This window comes from Anser anser (genome assembly GCF_964211835.1).
Source record: "Anser anser genome assembly, chromosome: 1".
Taxonomy (NCBI): domain Eukaryota; kingdom Metazoa; phylum Chordata; class Aves; order Anseriformes; family Anatidae; genus Anser; species Anser anser.
In genome coordinates this window covers 208,669,415-208,684,750 of record NC_139720.1, presented here as the reverse complement: position 1 = coordinate 208,684,750, position 15,336 = coordinate 208,669,415, and the positions used below count along the sequence as shown (strand labels likewise).

General features: G+C 43.3%; 1 protein-coding gene across 6 annotated transcripts in view; it reads right to left on the bottom strand.

Annotated features, from left to right (window-relative positions):
* Window positions 1-15,336, bottom strand: part of TENM4 (teneurin transmembrane protein 4) — a 1,267,116-nt gene that overhangs the window by 105,172 nt on the left and 1,146,608 nt on the right. For all 6 annotated transcript variants that reach the window (XM_083820251.1, XM_083820252.1, XM_083820255.1 and 3 more), the window contains one exon: window positions 9,489-9,635. In XM_083820251.1, the coding sequence (XP_083676377.1) occupies window positions 9,489-9,635 (147 nt within the window). The remainder of the gene's footprint in view (window positions 1-9,488; window positions 9,636-15,336) is intronic.

The following is a 15,336-nucleotide window of genomic DNA, read 5'->3' as shown; positions in this document are numbered from 1 at the left end:
TGCAAAATAATTAGTCTCCAGCAGCAATGGGGCTACTAACCCTGCGCTCCTTGGGCTGCTGCTGTGCTTGCTGGCTGCAAAGTGCTCCCAAGTCCCACAGGAGCCTCGTTCCTCCTTCAAGCCTTACGTAGTTTGGTTTCCGAGTCCCTCAACCACCACCATGCAGTGCCAATGAGGTGCCCAGGAGCAGGGTTTTACACAGAAGCAAAGGACTGGTTTTGAGAGACTGCTTTTGCAGTAAACAAGATCAGCTGAGAGCTAATAAAATTTCAAATTAGCTGTGACTTTTCATGGCCCCACAATTGTGTTGGCTGATTTAATGGGCAGCGTCTTAGCTCGCTGAGATTGAATAATGGAGCATTTCTACAGAGTTATGGATGCTGCAACAAACATCCGTCATGCTAACATCAACAACAGCATGCAAATAGCCTTCAGCCAGGAGTGTTATTACGTGTTTAAGCTGACTCTGACAGGGGGCTGCATGTCAAGTGTCGGGATGGAACAGGCAGGCCACAGGTAGGGATGGATCTGGTCGTACATGGAGAGCATCCTGTGGACCGTGACGCTCATCAGAAGCCATGAACACACAGGCATGCAGAAAGAGGTGAGCCTGAAGAGTCTTGTTGTGGTAAATCTGGAAGAGTGCACAGGACAAACTCAAGGATTGCTCCTGATGAAGAGGATAAGACTTTCTGCCACTGACTGCAGCAAGAAGAACCTCTGTGTGAAGCTGCACTAGGCAAAGTAAGGCTAGAAAGAAAATAACAATAAAAATACATTGTCTTTTGGAAGTATTTCATTGCCAATAGAGGCATAAAATGCACTGGTTGTATGCATAATCGAGGCTCTCAACTCATCCAGTTCTTGTCTTTCACTCTCCCTTCTGCACCATTCACCAGGCAACATTTATTATCCTTCATGGGGACACTGCCTGTCTTGTCCTGTAATGCTTTTGGATGTATTAATGGAAGAGTTTGGGTGGGAAGGGTTTAAAATGGGGACACTCAGATGTAAAGCTAACATAATGTGTTATTCTTACCCTTGGACAAATCGGATTTTACCCTTTTTTTCAGTCTAAACTCTAGCAAAATAGAGACTAAAGGAATGGCTCAGCATTTCTGCACAAAACACAAGTTATTGTTCATGTGGATGCTTGGGTTGATGAAGGTTTGCAGGAGTAATGATGTTCTGCCCTGAGCTGAGGACCAGCACTTAATTTACTTCAACTAGATCTGGGGAACAAATAGGTTTTCCTCTTGGGCTTTGAAGAGAACAATTTCACCTGTCCAACAACAGGGCTGTAGCTTTTGGACACTGTAAGGAATCAAAGGGAAACAAAATACAGATGTAAGAAACAAGAGCAATGTCACGGTTGGCACGCTGTGGTCATGTTAGATATTAAGGTTCCCTTAGCCCTTTCTATCCCACCTGCTCTGTTTTGATTTTGCCTTACTAAGGTTCTCACCGGTTGAATCCCAGCTAAATTAGATCGCTGGCTCCCTGGGAAAGGAGTTGTCTTCACATCTACTCTAAGTGCTCAGCACATGTCTGCAGGATCGAAATAATATAGGCATATGTAATAGTAATCATGTATTTGTGTTATAGCACTCCTTGGGCTCTAGCGCAGAAGCAGAGCCCTGCGGTGCAGGCACTACAGAAATACTCTGCAGAAACTCCACCCTAATCCAGGGCTACATTCTTGCTTAACAAAACGTCCGAAAAAAAACAGAAGGGAATGGAGTAGAAGGAAGAAATGACTGAAAACACGTGACAATCACCACTAGCTGGCCATAAACCAGAGCTATAATAACGTGTTTAGAGTCTACAGGTTCACAGCATCCCCCAGATCATCACTGCTCCGGAGCATGCTGTTGATGCAGCTGGTTTCATGCGATTCTCCCTCTCTCCAGGCAGGCTTTTAGCAAAGGGACTTACCCTACCAGCAAAGCAGCACAGAAACCAGGCAGTCTGTGCTTGGAGTGAAATTCATGAGGCTGAGAAAGGCTTGTGAGAGCTCTTCCAAGCAGAGGAGACTGGCATTTAGGCAGTGCAGAAAGCATTGGTTGTTTCACCTGAGCAATGGTCAAGCAATATTGTACCCGAAGCTGCCTGCTTTAGGAACCAAAGCGCCTCCCAAAAGCGATTCCTCTGAGAAAAAAGGGACTCAGAGATTAGAAAAATTTTGTGGGAATGATGGTTTCACACCCACAGCAGAAGAGCTATTCTTAGCTGAGATATCCTTGTCACTGAGGTCTCTCACATTTCTGGAAAGTGCCGTAAGTGTTAAGCTAAGGCTGAGAAGTTCACCCTAACATATTCTGTTGACTCAATCCAAGGCAATTCAATAAATCAAGAGCACACCTTGGCAAGTGGCAAGTGAGAAAATTCAGATACAGGCATGTTTCTCAAGTCAACATCAACAGGAAAGTAGCCATGGACCCTGTGCACCCATGACAGTGTGTGTCCAAGCACACTCAAGGGCAAAGCTTTGGGTTTCTAAGGGACTTTCTGCTCCAAAAGAGAGGCACGAGGTTGCTTAAAGTGCTAAAGCAGGTCTGGCAGAGCTTTCCTGAATTTCTTTCTGAATAGGTGCCCAAGCTCTGCTTAAGCATTGTTTTATTGCAGAAAGGCCTTGTGTAAGGTGTGTCCAAGCCTGTCATTTCTGGAGGTGGTTCATGTCACCTCTTGTTATGCCTTATATAACAGCAGTGCCTCCTTCCCATCAGGAACCCTCCTCATTTCAGCAGACAACGATACATTTCTTTCGACAAAGGAGACTTTTTCATTGCTTCTTCCCGAATCTATTAATCAAAGGAATTTCATTACAGACCAGTCGAAAGTACTAGGAACTCTCCCAAGCTGTCACGACAACCCACAGCCATTGCTAGACCCTCACTTCACAACACATCGCCCTCAGTAACAGCACAGCCGACACCTGTATCTGGGTGCAGTAGGTTCACGGGGGGATGCACGGGTTCACACTGCACTCCTGGCAGCCCCGGTGCTAACAACCAGCAGCAGGTGATGCAGAGGTGTCACCGTCCAACGGGGAATCGGCAAGCTGCTGAGACCTGAAAATGTGAACCTCTCATTTTGTCTTCTTACTTGAGGAAAGGTTGATTAACAGTCATCACAAAGCGGAGGAAGAGAAGCTGAGTGATTTATAACAAATTATACCAGCTCAACAATCTTTTCAGGTGCTCGTCTTCAGGCTTTCTCGTCTTTCTAGAAGTGCTTTGTGGTTCCTCCAAGATGACCCCGTTGTTTGACAGGATCTATCTGTGACGGTAAATGCTAATTTATGATGGCTGTTTTCCCAGGTGCGTTCAGATCTCAACACTTCCCTTCGTAAATGTAGCTAGCACATTAATGCATCATTTTTTATGGTTTCAAGGAAGCAGACAGTTCCTATACCATGCCCAGGAGACGCTCTTCTTGTGCTATAAAAGCCTTGCAGGCATGAAGTAAAGGTTCGTAGCAGTGTGCAAAAAGAAAAAAAAAATAAAATCTGAAAGCACCCCATCACCTTGTCTGCAGCTCATGCATTTGCAAAGATTAGGTTTGCATTCTGGGGTTCTCTTGGATTCTTTACAATTCCCTTTATAACCCTACTGCTACCTTCAGATGTAACCCCACATACTGGCAAAGAGCAATCCAGGCTCCTGCCAGATATCTCACACATTATTTGGCATGTGGTGGACAGATGGTGGACACACGGGTGTTAAGAAGGCTGCTGTGCACTGCCAAAATTCCTCTTGCCAAAAAAATCTGAAATACTGCTGTCCCAAAGCATTATGCACGTCCCCACCTTCCTACAAGCACTACCTGATCCTTGAATGGGGCAAGCAAGACACGAAGTTGCACCGATGGGCTGTGGTGCGGCACTGAGTTGTATCAGAGAGCCCATTCCTGGTAATTCAAGTGTGGCTATGGAAGAAATTCATCGTCCCTGAAATGCAGGTTGGTTTCTAGTGGCAGCAATTACTAACTCGAGGCAGCAAGGAAAGGCAAAAATCCCATGTGGCTTGGTTGCTCTGACCTGCTCGCTGCTCTGGGGTTTAAAGGCAAGTGTTAGCTGCCTGTTCTGGCACAGGAGGACGGAGGGAAGAGTTGTTCCAACTTTGAGCTCTTAGGTAGCATCTGGTGGAGCACAGAACTGAACATGCTAAGGCAAAACAGGGCCACGTGCACACTGAAACACTGCATTTGTGCTCAGCTGAATGTGTTGCATGTAGTTGTCATGAGTAAGACATGAACTGAGGGGTAGAAGCTTACCGTCCTTGCAGAAGAAGAGAATGAGATTTCTTTGCTCTTGAAGGAAGATCATTGAGCAGGTGATGTAAGAAAAACAGTTGCTGTAGTTCTATGACATACACTTTTATATGATGGTATGCAATAGAGTTTAGGACAGGCCAGCATTATTTTAATGAGAAGATTTTTTCTTTCTTTCTTCCTTTCTTTCTTCCTTTCTTTCTTTCTTTCTTTCTTTCTTTCTTTCTTTCTTTCTTTCTTTCTTTCTTTCTTTCTTTCTTTCTTTCTTTCTTTCTTTCTTTCTTTCTTTCTTTCTTTCTTTCTTTCTTTCTTTCTTTCTTTCTTTCCTTTCTCTCTTTCTCTCTTTCTTTCTCTCTTTCTCTCTTTCTCTTTCTCTTTCTTTTTCTTTTCCTTTCTTTCTTTTCTTTCTTTCTTTCTTTCTTTCTTTCTTTCTTTCTTTCTTTCTTTCTTTCTTTCTTTCTTTCTTTCTTTCTTTCTTTTTCTTTCTTTCCTTTTCTTTCTTTCTCTTTCTTTCTTTCTTTCTTTCTTTCTTTCTTTCTTTCTTTCCTTTCTCTCTTTCTCTCTTTCTTTCTCTCTTTCTCTCTTTCTCTTTCTCTTTCTTTTTCTTTTCCTTTCTTTCTTTTCTTTCTTTCTTTCTTTCTTTCTTTCTTTCTTTCTTTCTTTCTTTCTTTCTTTCTTTCTTTCTTTCTTTCTTTCTTTCTTTCTTTCTTTCTTTCTTTTTCTTTCTTTCCTTTTCTTTCTTTCTCTTTCTTTCTTTCTTTCTTTCTTTCTTTCTTTCTTTCTTTCTTTCTTTCTTTCTTTCTTTCTTTCTTTCTTTCTTTCTTTCTTTCTTTCTTTCTTTCTTTCTATTCTATACCTATACCTATACCTATACCTATACCTATACCTATACCTATACCTATACCTATACCTATACCTATACCTATACCATCTATCTATCTATATATCTATATGTATATCTATATGTATATCTGTATCTCTATCTATCTATATATTCATATCTATTCTAAATTATCTTGCAGTAATCACTAACACAAGTCTTTGGAACTGTTTAAATTGGGAAGAGGGAGCAGAGAACTGACAACTGAACATCAACCTCTTACTAACAGGAGGGGCTAGGTAATATTAGCAGCATTTATAGTCCTGTAATTTTCTATCTGAGAAAGATTCTTGCCTCTCAGAAGTTGATTCGCTTTGTCTGGGCAGAGTTCAGTGGCAGTTTAACAACTGGAATTGTTGAAAGGAAGGATGCAGTCAGCTCCACCTCCCAGAAAACCAGCAGGCTTTACCCTTTTGTGAAGACTTGGCTAGTCTGGAAAACCCCAAAACAATATCAGAAGCCCTCAAATGAAATTACTGTGTTGATGAGACAAAACTTGTAGACCCAGAGAGCAATTTAGTTTAATTTCTGTAATTCTTCCATGGTTTCAGGACAGTGGGGTGTATCCTGACAATGAAATGGTGAATCGGGCAATTCTCTGACTCTGAAAACGGAGGGAGTCACACAGATGATTCCCCTGGAACAAAGTTGGTTAACATAGCTTTGCTGCCCACTAGCATATCTATGAGCTTGTGAACAATATCCTCTCCTCTTCCATTTTTCCTATATACTTCTTTTTTCTGACCAAGGAGTCTGCGAGCGCAATGGAGCCCACATTTAGCCTATGGAACATCAGCCTGTTCTCAACGTGCAGTCAAATGCCATTAACTCCACTTTTAGGACTTGTCGCAGAAGATAATTTCCTTGGCCTTTTAAACCTTCAAACTTTTCACTCTTCAAGTACGTGACAGGGCACTCTGTGTGGGGGGAGACGGGACTACCTGCAGGTAGCGAGTGTTTGCAGCCATGAATTACAGGAGTTATTTTCTGCCAAAGACAGGCAAGAAGCACTTTTCTGGGCCCGTCTTAAGGAAACATCTCCCATTTGTTGTAATACAGGCAGTGACCTCTTAGGTCAAACGTTCAAAATCCTAGCCTTTTACCCAGATTGTTAAAGCTCTGTCACTGCGCTGTTTTCCCTTGACTGATACTGGATGATTGCCTGCTCTCAGTTACTTGCTACAACTCCTTTCAAGTTGATGGACTTTGTGTTTAGAAGTGTAAATAAAGTAGACCTGGGTGTGAAACCTAAGTGTCAGCTCTGACAAATGACACTTGTGTGCGGAGAGGGGACTGCTCTCCGAGACACCTTTTTTCTAACCTGAACAGAGATTACATTTCACCGAGTTTCTCTGAGTGACTTCTGCTTTGCTTATTATTGTTTATCTGAACAGCCTCCAGATTTAAGAGGCCAACACGCCCTGTAATTTGGTACCCATCTCCCTCAGGGTATGATTAGGCTGGGATGTGATGAAAAAGATTCTGACTTCAGCTCCCATTATCCCGAGGCATTTCCTGCTGCAGGGATCTTGATTAGCAGACACACGATACCAGGGCACGGGGACCAGCTTCCGATGAGCTCAGCCGGAGTGAAAGCCCCCATAGCGTGAACGGCCCCACATTGTTCTGAAAAACCACCGTGTCTCATCCTCGAGAGACTCTGTTTTGAGCAGAAAATGACTCAAAGGGCAGTGTACATCTACCAAAAGTAGGCACCTGCAAGGTGTATATCCGAAACAGCTCAGAGAGATGATGCCATAAACCTATTTCTCTCCGCTGGCAGTACACGTGGTGACCAGCTCAGGTGCTCTAGCCAGAGCAAGAAAATTTGATAAGACCCCAAAAGAAGGAAAAGCCTTTTTTGTGTGCTTATACCCTCACCACCTGTTCTTTCAGAGGCTGCTCAGCCTGCACCTTTGCAGTGCTCTGGAAAGCATTGCAGTTGTGCAATGTGTCTCTTTGGTGACAAAGTGTTTGCACTGAAGATGGATTCAGTTCTGCTTCCTAAACACGGGTGCCTACTGTCATTTGAATTGCCTTTGGACAGCTCAGGAACCCAAAGGCAGCTGTCACACACAAAACATCTGCATATGCTCTACAGGAGACCCAAGCTACTGTGAAGGGGGAGCTAGAGGCCAGCTGAGGTATTCCAGGATGCTTCAGATGGTGCTGGACAAAAGGGAGCAGACATTAAGTGGAACGTGAGAAATTTAGATTAGATATTAGGAGAAAAATGATTACTATGAGGTAGTATACTGGTGCAGGTTGCCCAAAGAAATCTCCATCCTTGGAGGTGTTAAAGAATTGGCTGGACACAGCCCTGAGTAATTACACCTGCTTTGATCAGGGGGTTGATGTAGATGGCTGCTGGAGGTCCCTTCCAACCTAAATTACTTTCTGTTCTGTAAATGTCTCGAGATGTCTTGCTATAGAGATCAGAACAGCAACTAGGACACAGGTCCAGAATCAGCCTTTCTTCCCCACCCCAGGTAAACACATTCAAATCCCCCTGCTAAACAAGGAACTTTGGCTTCAAAGCAGAAGTTCCTCCCCACTACTGATGCCCCTGTATCTCAGGAGTTTAAATTCTAGATTTCAGCCCACAAATACACCACAAACGATCCACAAAAATCTGTAAAAATCAGGTCAAGAAAGTAAATGCATAGCTAAGGACATAAGGACAAGAGTCCTTAGCAGTAATGTAGCAAAATCAACGGAATAATGTAGTGTATGGCATGGATTATCTGTAAACTAATGCACACCATGTCCATGCACACACAGACTTTTGTAGTGTACCAGGAATAAAGTCAACACTCATTTCTGGGCTGTGACACACGAATAAGCTGTCACAAGGCAATATGTTACAACCGATCTGCTGCTCTCGCTAGCTGTGTGCACCGCTGTTCCACACAAGTTCACCAAATGCAAGTTAGCAGCTGATGTGCACTAACTCGGAAACATGTTGATGCCTTTCGTCTCTCCTGTCTACATCTGCCGTTCTACAGGCTAGCGAGGCCTCAAAACCTTGTTTCAAGGTGAGGGCAAGCCAATTACAAGGTTAGCACTTTGTAGCAAGAGATACCAGGGCATGGTGCTTCACCAGCCTGCTCACAGTCTGGTCATGCTCTTTTTGTTGTTATGCAGATGTGGTCTAGCTTGTCAGTCAGGCTGGATTGCTCTGCATTTCCCCCCTCTCTTTCTAAAAAGAAGTCAAGGTTTTTGTTGGTTATTTTTTCCAGTGAGACTGGGTTTATCGCTGACTTTATTTACCATAAATTTACACATGGCAAACTTTACTATTGTCTTGACTCAGCTGTAAATAGGAAAGATGAGTACAGTGATATTCAGTTTCACGTGAGGCAAGCAGAGACTTTGGTTTCACAGTGCGTACTCTTTCTATCGTTCCCCAATTTTTTCCATCTTTTCTAAAGGGATAATTTGGTCCGTTTGCCATGCCAGATGTGCAGAAGTATTTTAAATATTCAGTCAGAATCCCAGTTACTGTGAAGCAGATAATCACAGTCTTGGCTTGTCTATTTTTGTTTTTATTTTTAACTGTACTGTTCTTGCGAATACGATAGAACAGAAACTTGCAAAATATAGTCTCCACTTCACAGTCTGGGTCCCGGCCCAGACTTGTGGTTTACAAAGCCTTTTGCTGAGTGACAACAAAACAAATTATGCAGTCTCCCTCATGCCTTAAATTTAATATCTCATCTCCTGCCCTCTAATTCAAACCTTCACACTGCACCAGGGTTTCCTTTGTAATGAGATAACTCTGAATATTAAGTTTGCATTACACAGGGCTATTATTCACATGCCTGACATCATTACATATGGAACTGTAATCAATAAAACATGGTGCAAGAGGGATCGGATGGCTTGTGGGCATGGGGATCAGTCATGAAGCCCCTGAGTTACTGCAAAACATCCATCCCAAGTCAGCAGTGACCTACCAAGGAGCCTCGATGAAAACCTCAGGCAGCGAGGCCAAAGTTCGAACAGTCAGGGACACTCGCTGTCTGGGGTGGTCCCATCGTGTCACTGCCGAGCCACACAGAGGGACAGGACAAGCACACAGCCTCTGCCTGCCGTCTGCTACACGGACTCAATTTGCAGATAAATAACCCTCCCTCTTCAGTCCTGGCACCCCGAATCCGAATCCATTTCATCTGAATTTTCAAACCCTCTCTGGCTGAGTCAGCCTGGCGGACTTGGCTGCCTGTTCTCCGCCAGCTGTCGGGAAGCAATCTGCCCCGCTGAATCAAGCCCAGCTGACTGCTGGCTGCTTACAGGCTCGGTGAAGCCTGGCGTACCGCACGCGCTCCCGTCCTACCTCCGTCGTTGTCCTTGCCGTCGCCGCATGCCGTCTCCATGGAGGTGTCGCAGCCCGCTCCTCGCCAGCCCAGCTGGCAGACGCAGTGCCAGCCGTTCATGTCCAGAGTGCACCTGCCGTTGCCGTTGCACAAGCCAGGGCATCCCTCTGCAAGGCAAACAGCCACATGTTCAAACGCACCGAAAAAAACAAAGCCACACAGCCTTGGGAAAAAAAGGCTGCTTAAAAGCAGCTGTTTCCCCCTGCTTTCAGGTTATTTCTCCGCTCCCACTTGGTGTCTTCCCACCTGGAGCAAACTGTCCCGGTTCGGTATCAGGATGGTGGAGGGCTGCTGTTGTGAAACCCACCCTGCTGTCTGAACCTCTCAAAGCCTTTGTTTTGTAGAACCTAGATTTGGGGTTACCTGACTTACACGTGGGGTGAACGTCCCTAACGCCCAGCGGGATAATGCAGCTTTCAGCAGTACTGAGATCTCAACCTGAAAGCTGGCTGGGAAGGGAAGGTACTTTCTATGTTGGAAAATGTTTGGAGAACACGATTTCTCTTCCATAGTCATTTTGGGTGGGATTCATCTGATCTGGTTACAACTGACCTAGAAGGGAGATACCTTCCACTCTCTGTAGTCAGCAGAGGACCAGCCTCTCCGGGGGCAGAAGGCCCCTTGTGTGGGTTAGATGCCCACACTGAGGAGCTGAAGGATGCTCTGGAAATGCCTGTTTCTCTCCACTGACTAGAAAGAGACCCCAGCAGAGGCAGATATTTCTATTACAGGTGATTAAAATTAGGGGGAGATGAACCCCACGCTTCCTGTCTGCTCACTAGGGGTTGATTTTCTCATCCGATGACCCCCTGCTGAGTTTTCCATCCTTTTTTTCCCTACAAAATAGCACAGTAATTTCCCCAGCAAGTAGCAGTGCGAAGGATGCAGCTTAGCTTATGCAGTTCTGGGGGCTTTTTACCTGCAGAGCTCAAAAACCTTTTCCAAGAAGAAGTCAGAAATGTTAGCTGCGTTTTACAGATTAGGAAACTGAAGTAGAAGGGACTGAAGTGACTGCCAAGGTCACCCAGCAGGACTGATTAAAGCAGGAACGCAACTGAGCCTTCCTGAGCCCTGTCCTAAGGCTCTGCTTACACGTGCTGTGAAATCCTTTCATGTCGTTTGAGTTCCTTCAGGCCCTCAGTTTGCAAGGCGGCCTTGTTGGTGGAACTGCGCAAATGGCGCAGATTCTGTGGAACCAAAAAGGGAAGGGACCTTAAAGACCATCTAATTCCAACCCCCCCACGGCAGGAGGGTTGGGATTATCCTGCCCTAAAGGGTTACAACACGAAGGTGAAGAGCACCGAAGGGTGAATTTGGCTGGCCACCCCATGAGGGGCTGCCCCTGAGGCAGCAGAGCAGGCCATGCCGCCATTATCGTGTGCGGAGGAGACGCAGCGCCCAAAGGCCTTGTCACCAAAACCATGTCCCTCTGTGAACTTAACATCTCCGCCAAGACTGTTTTTCTAACTTAAAGGTGGCCAGGGACCACATGGGATAAGGAACAAAGGTGGTTAGGTCCTTTAAAAGGATCTTAAATAGGTTTTGCATTTACAAACATGTTTGTAGCATCTCAGGTGTTTAAAATGTGTGCTGTGTGTGTGAGGAGGGGGCATACTACATGTGTATGTGTGTGAGTGTGCTCTGTGTGTGTGTATACTTCAACATTTATATATTATATTAGTATTTATACATTATGTTAGTATTTATACACTACAGAAGAGCTATTTATAGGCAAGGTTATATGAAATCCTCCATTTTAAAATCCTGCCTTCAGTTACTTACAACAGTGCCAAACTTTTAAGCATTTAATTTTTTTTTCAGTGCTAGAGCTAATTTATTTGTTTGTTCCCTTTAGTTACTTTCAGTAGAAACTGAAAGCATTCAACTGTTTTGGAAAATGAGAAGTGTATTACTTTTTAAAATAACCTGCTAAAATTGCTTCATTAGGTAGGTAATTGCACTTTGGAGCAGATAAATTCCATTTGGATGGGCCCATCCTGACAGAAGGGATATGACTTTTTCCCCCTCTTTATAAATCTGCCTAAATTTGTCTAGACAAAAAGCCTCTGAAGAAATCTTGAGAAATCACTTTATGTGTATTCTGCATGGCCCCAGTAGAGCTCAGTTGGCAGCTCGGTTCTGCAATGACACTGTTGCATCATCATTGAGCACATTTCATGTTTTAATTGCTCTAGTGCATCAGTTGGACTCTTCATAACCCATCCTAAAAAAATCATTTCTATCCAGCTGCTGCAGAGACTGAGCAGGACACTGCTTTTAAAGATGCAGTGGTGTCGACCTGGACAGGAGTGCAGTGAGAATCAAAAAGAGTTGGGTGATGAGAAATTGAAGAGACCACTATAGAAGCATGAGAGAAGAAGGGTTGGATGCCATCAGATTTTTAACCCAAAAAGTATTGTTTAGTATCTGGAGTAGACTCTTTATTTTCTGCAATGGGAAGAAGAGGGATTTTAGAAATTTTTGATGGGACTCCTTTGGTTCAGCTTCAAGCCATGCAGGAACAGGTCCAAATCCTGGAAACAGGTCCAAATGCTGGAAATGGTTGAAGTTAAGGCTATGATGATTAGGATGGTATGATTAGGATGGAAGGACCTTCAACATCTGAGGAATCGAGAAGAGCTTGAATTATCTGCTCTAGCACAGCAAAGGCTGGAAAGAATATAATTGTTTTCCACAAATTCATGAAACAGATAAACAGTGAGAAAGAAAACAGCTATTTAAGCTAAACAGAATAATGCTGGCATAAGAACAAATGGACATAAATCAAGCATGCATAAATTCTGGTTGGAAATTAGAAAGAAAAAAAATGTATTTTTTGGGATCAAAGGAATAAAGTTTTGGAATAGCCTCCCAGTAGGATGGTTAAGGTCAAGAAGCCCCACTGATATCCAAAGACCTTGGTAAAATTATATAAAATTTTACACAACGTGGTTGCCCTTGACAGCTGACTACTGGGCTCTGCCTGAGAAGGCCCCTTTCAGTCCGATGTTCTTGAATTTTGTGTGCAATTCATTTTCTGTAAGAAATGGGGTTTGGACTATCTGAACGGACTTTCATGATTTCCTCTGAATGTTCTTGAATTGGACCCAGAATAATTAAGTCAATCATCTCAGAAGGCAGACAGAAGAAAAACACCATTCAAGAGAGAAAAGAAAGAGGACAGAGAGTATCTCACACGATTATGTCTACTCCTCTTCCTTGACTATTACGGGAATCTAGGGTGACGAGCTGAGAGATAAGCATCTACACTGCAGACCCCTACAGTGGGATGACTCCCTCTGTAATGTCAGAACCCATTGTCTTGCCATCTTTCAAGTCCAGAAAGCAAACTTACTTCCTCTCACCAAGAAGCGAGCCAGCTCCAGTTCCTAATGAGATAAATCTCTTCCAAGGAGTCAGAGAGAACTATTTCCTAATGAAATAACCTCTTTTTCACAGATCCATGAACACGCGAGTTTTCAGATGTTAACTGTTATGTTACAAGATACAGCAAAGTGTCAGTGCTGTGAGCACTAATATGTACCTCTCCCATGACATGGTTTGGTAGGAGAACAGACTGTTTTCCTAAGTAATGACAAAGGAAATCGTTAATATAGAAGAACACAATTTAATCATGCTGTCAAAGGACTCACAGCCTCAGCAAGTTAGAATGTAACATGGACATGCAGGTCAACATATCTAGCAGAATGGACCTCTACGTCAATTTCTAAATGTCCATTACTATTTCTAAATTGGTCCTGCATACAGACTTGACCATCGCTAACACAATATAGCTAGGCACATACAATATTCTATGTTCCACAAACAGTGCTCTTCAAAGCATTTGAAGAAAAGGTGATACAAATAAAGTTTATCCCTTCCTCTCACCCGTGCTGGGGAATAAAGGAAAAAGAGCACCTTGACTCCAAAGTGCTTCTAAATGAATGTCAACGCAGTGGGGTGGCTCAGTCTTCCTGGATTTACACCACCATAATCTTGCTGCTCTGATTTCTCACAGTTAGAGTCACTCATGATTCATTATTCCTGTGTTTGTTAACTGCATTGGGGTGACTAAGAGAATTAAATACATGAACAGGACTTTCTGAGGGGGGAAAAAGTCCTTTATGTGAGTTTCTAACTGAAGCACATGAAAACGCTGTTGATACACTGAGATGTTCACAAAGATCTCACATCTGCCATGGATAGGAGAACACGGAGTAGGGAAGCATTACAAAAAGTGAACTGATTTTGAACTGGACAAGAAAAGATTATCAGAGTCAAAGGAGACAGTCACCAGAGTAAGAAATTATTTTAAGATTGGTGGTAAAATAGTCTTCTCTTAATGATCTGTACAGCAAAGACCTTCTGTAATTAGTACAATTAAAAACAATGTTCAATGGCAATTCTCTTCAAGGTAAGACACATTGCCACTTGAAATAGGACTTAGAAGACTAGACTTTCCTTCTGATCTTAAAATATTGATAGAGGATAAATATATTTTGCTGCTGTTGTTCCTCCATTGGCAGTAAGAAAGCACTAATGGATGCTCCAGCAAGTCTCAACAGACAATGGTTGAGCTCTGACATGAGTGGGACATGGCTGAATACAACACGTGAAGATGCGAACAATAGCTTGAGAGAACAATAATCAGTAAGAGACCTGCAGAAGTGTTGTAGGACTGAAAGGGAGGAGCAAGACATCAACTGATCCCCTTAGATTATGAGAATCTAGCACAGTGTCCTGAAAAATGCTAACTCCTAAACTACCTCCACAACATTTTGCGATGGTGGGTATCAAGAAACCTTTAATCAGATGGCTTCTGTAAGATGGAAATTAAAAGTTACCAGCCAGAGCTCCTGTTGCTTCGATCTGTACAAATAAAGGAGTGGGCTGCAGTTAGCCCTTGGGTTCTCACCGCCGCTCAGACCAAAGAAGTGACCTTGCAGTCATCCCTGAATTCATACGGAGGTGGCTGTTCGGCATCTTTATGTTTCAGCCTGGCTGTTTATATGCCTCACTACAGCACTAATGTGGTTATTTTTTAAGAGTGAGAATTGATAAACCACCAATAGAAATTAATTATACTGATGTGCTGTCAGTTCCAATGGCATTCTGGATGGAGGAGCTCCCTCTAAAACCAGCACATCTTTAATATCAGGCACCTCTTTTCCTTTTAAGCATTACCAGTGTTAATTAAGCTTCAGACTGGAAGACTCCATTCCAGCTCTAGTTGGGGCTTCTTGGTTTAATCATGCTGATGTTTGCTCTTGAAACTTGCCCTCCAACTTAGAAATAGTTCTGTATCTTGTCTGATTTACTGGTTTATTGTAAAGCTGTAGGAAAGACTCAGCAGTAAATCAGGCTCACCCTTGACAACACAGGATTACTGGGAAGGGATTTCAACCAGAAAGATGTTAATAATTAAGAAAGCCAAAAGGGCATGAGTAATTTAGTTTTGAAAAATGCACGCCATGAAGCTAGCCAAGTAAAAACTATGTACTTTTTAATGTTTCAGCTGTTGCTAATCTTTCCAGAAGAGGCCATGTATTATAAGAGACGATCGTTATTCTTAGTATGTTGCTAACCTGTTACCCACTTGCAGAACTCACTAAATATAATGTGTCTTTATTCTTGGGCATAAAGGTGAGTCAAAAGGCTCAGAGGAGGAATGACAGCTACAAAAGACTTACTAAAAAAAAATTATTGTGCCATCAAATGGGCCTATTGGCACTGAAGGTCCCTGGACACAGGCTCTGCAGACTGATTTCTCATCTCTTCTACCCCCCTGGTGCTTATCTTCTACATTTT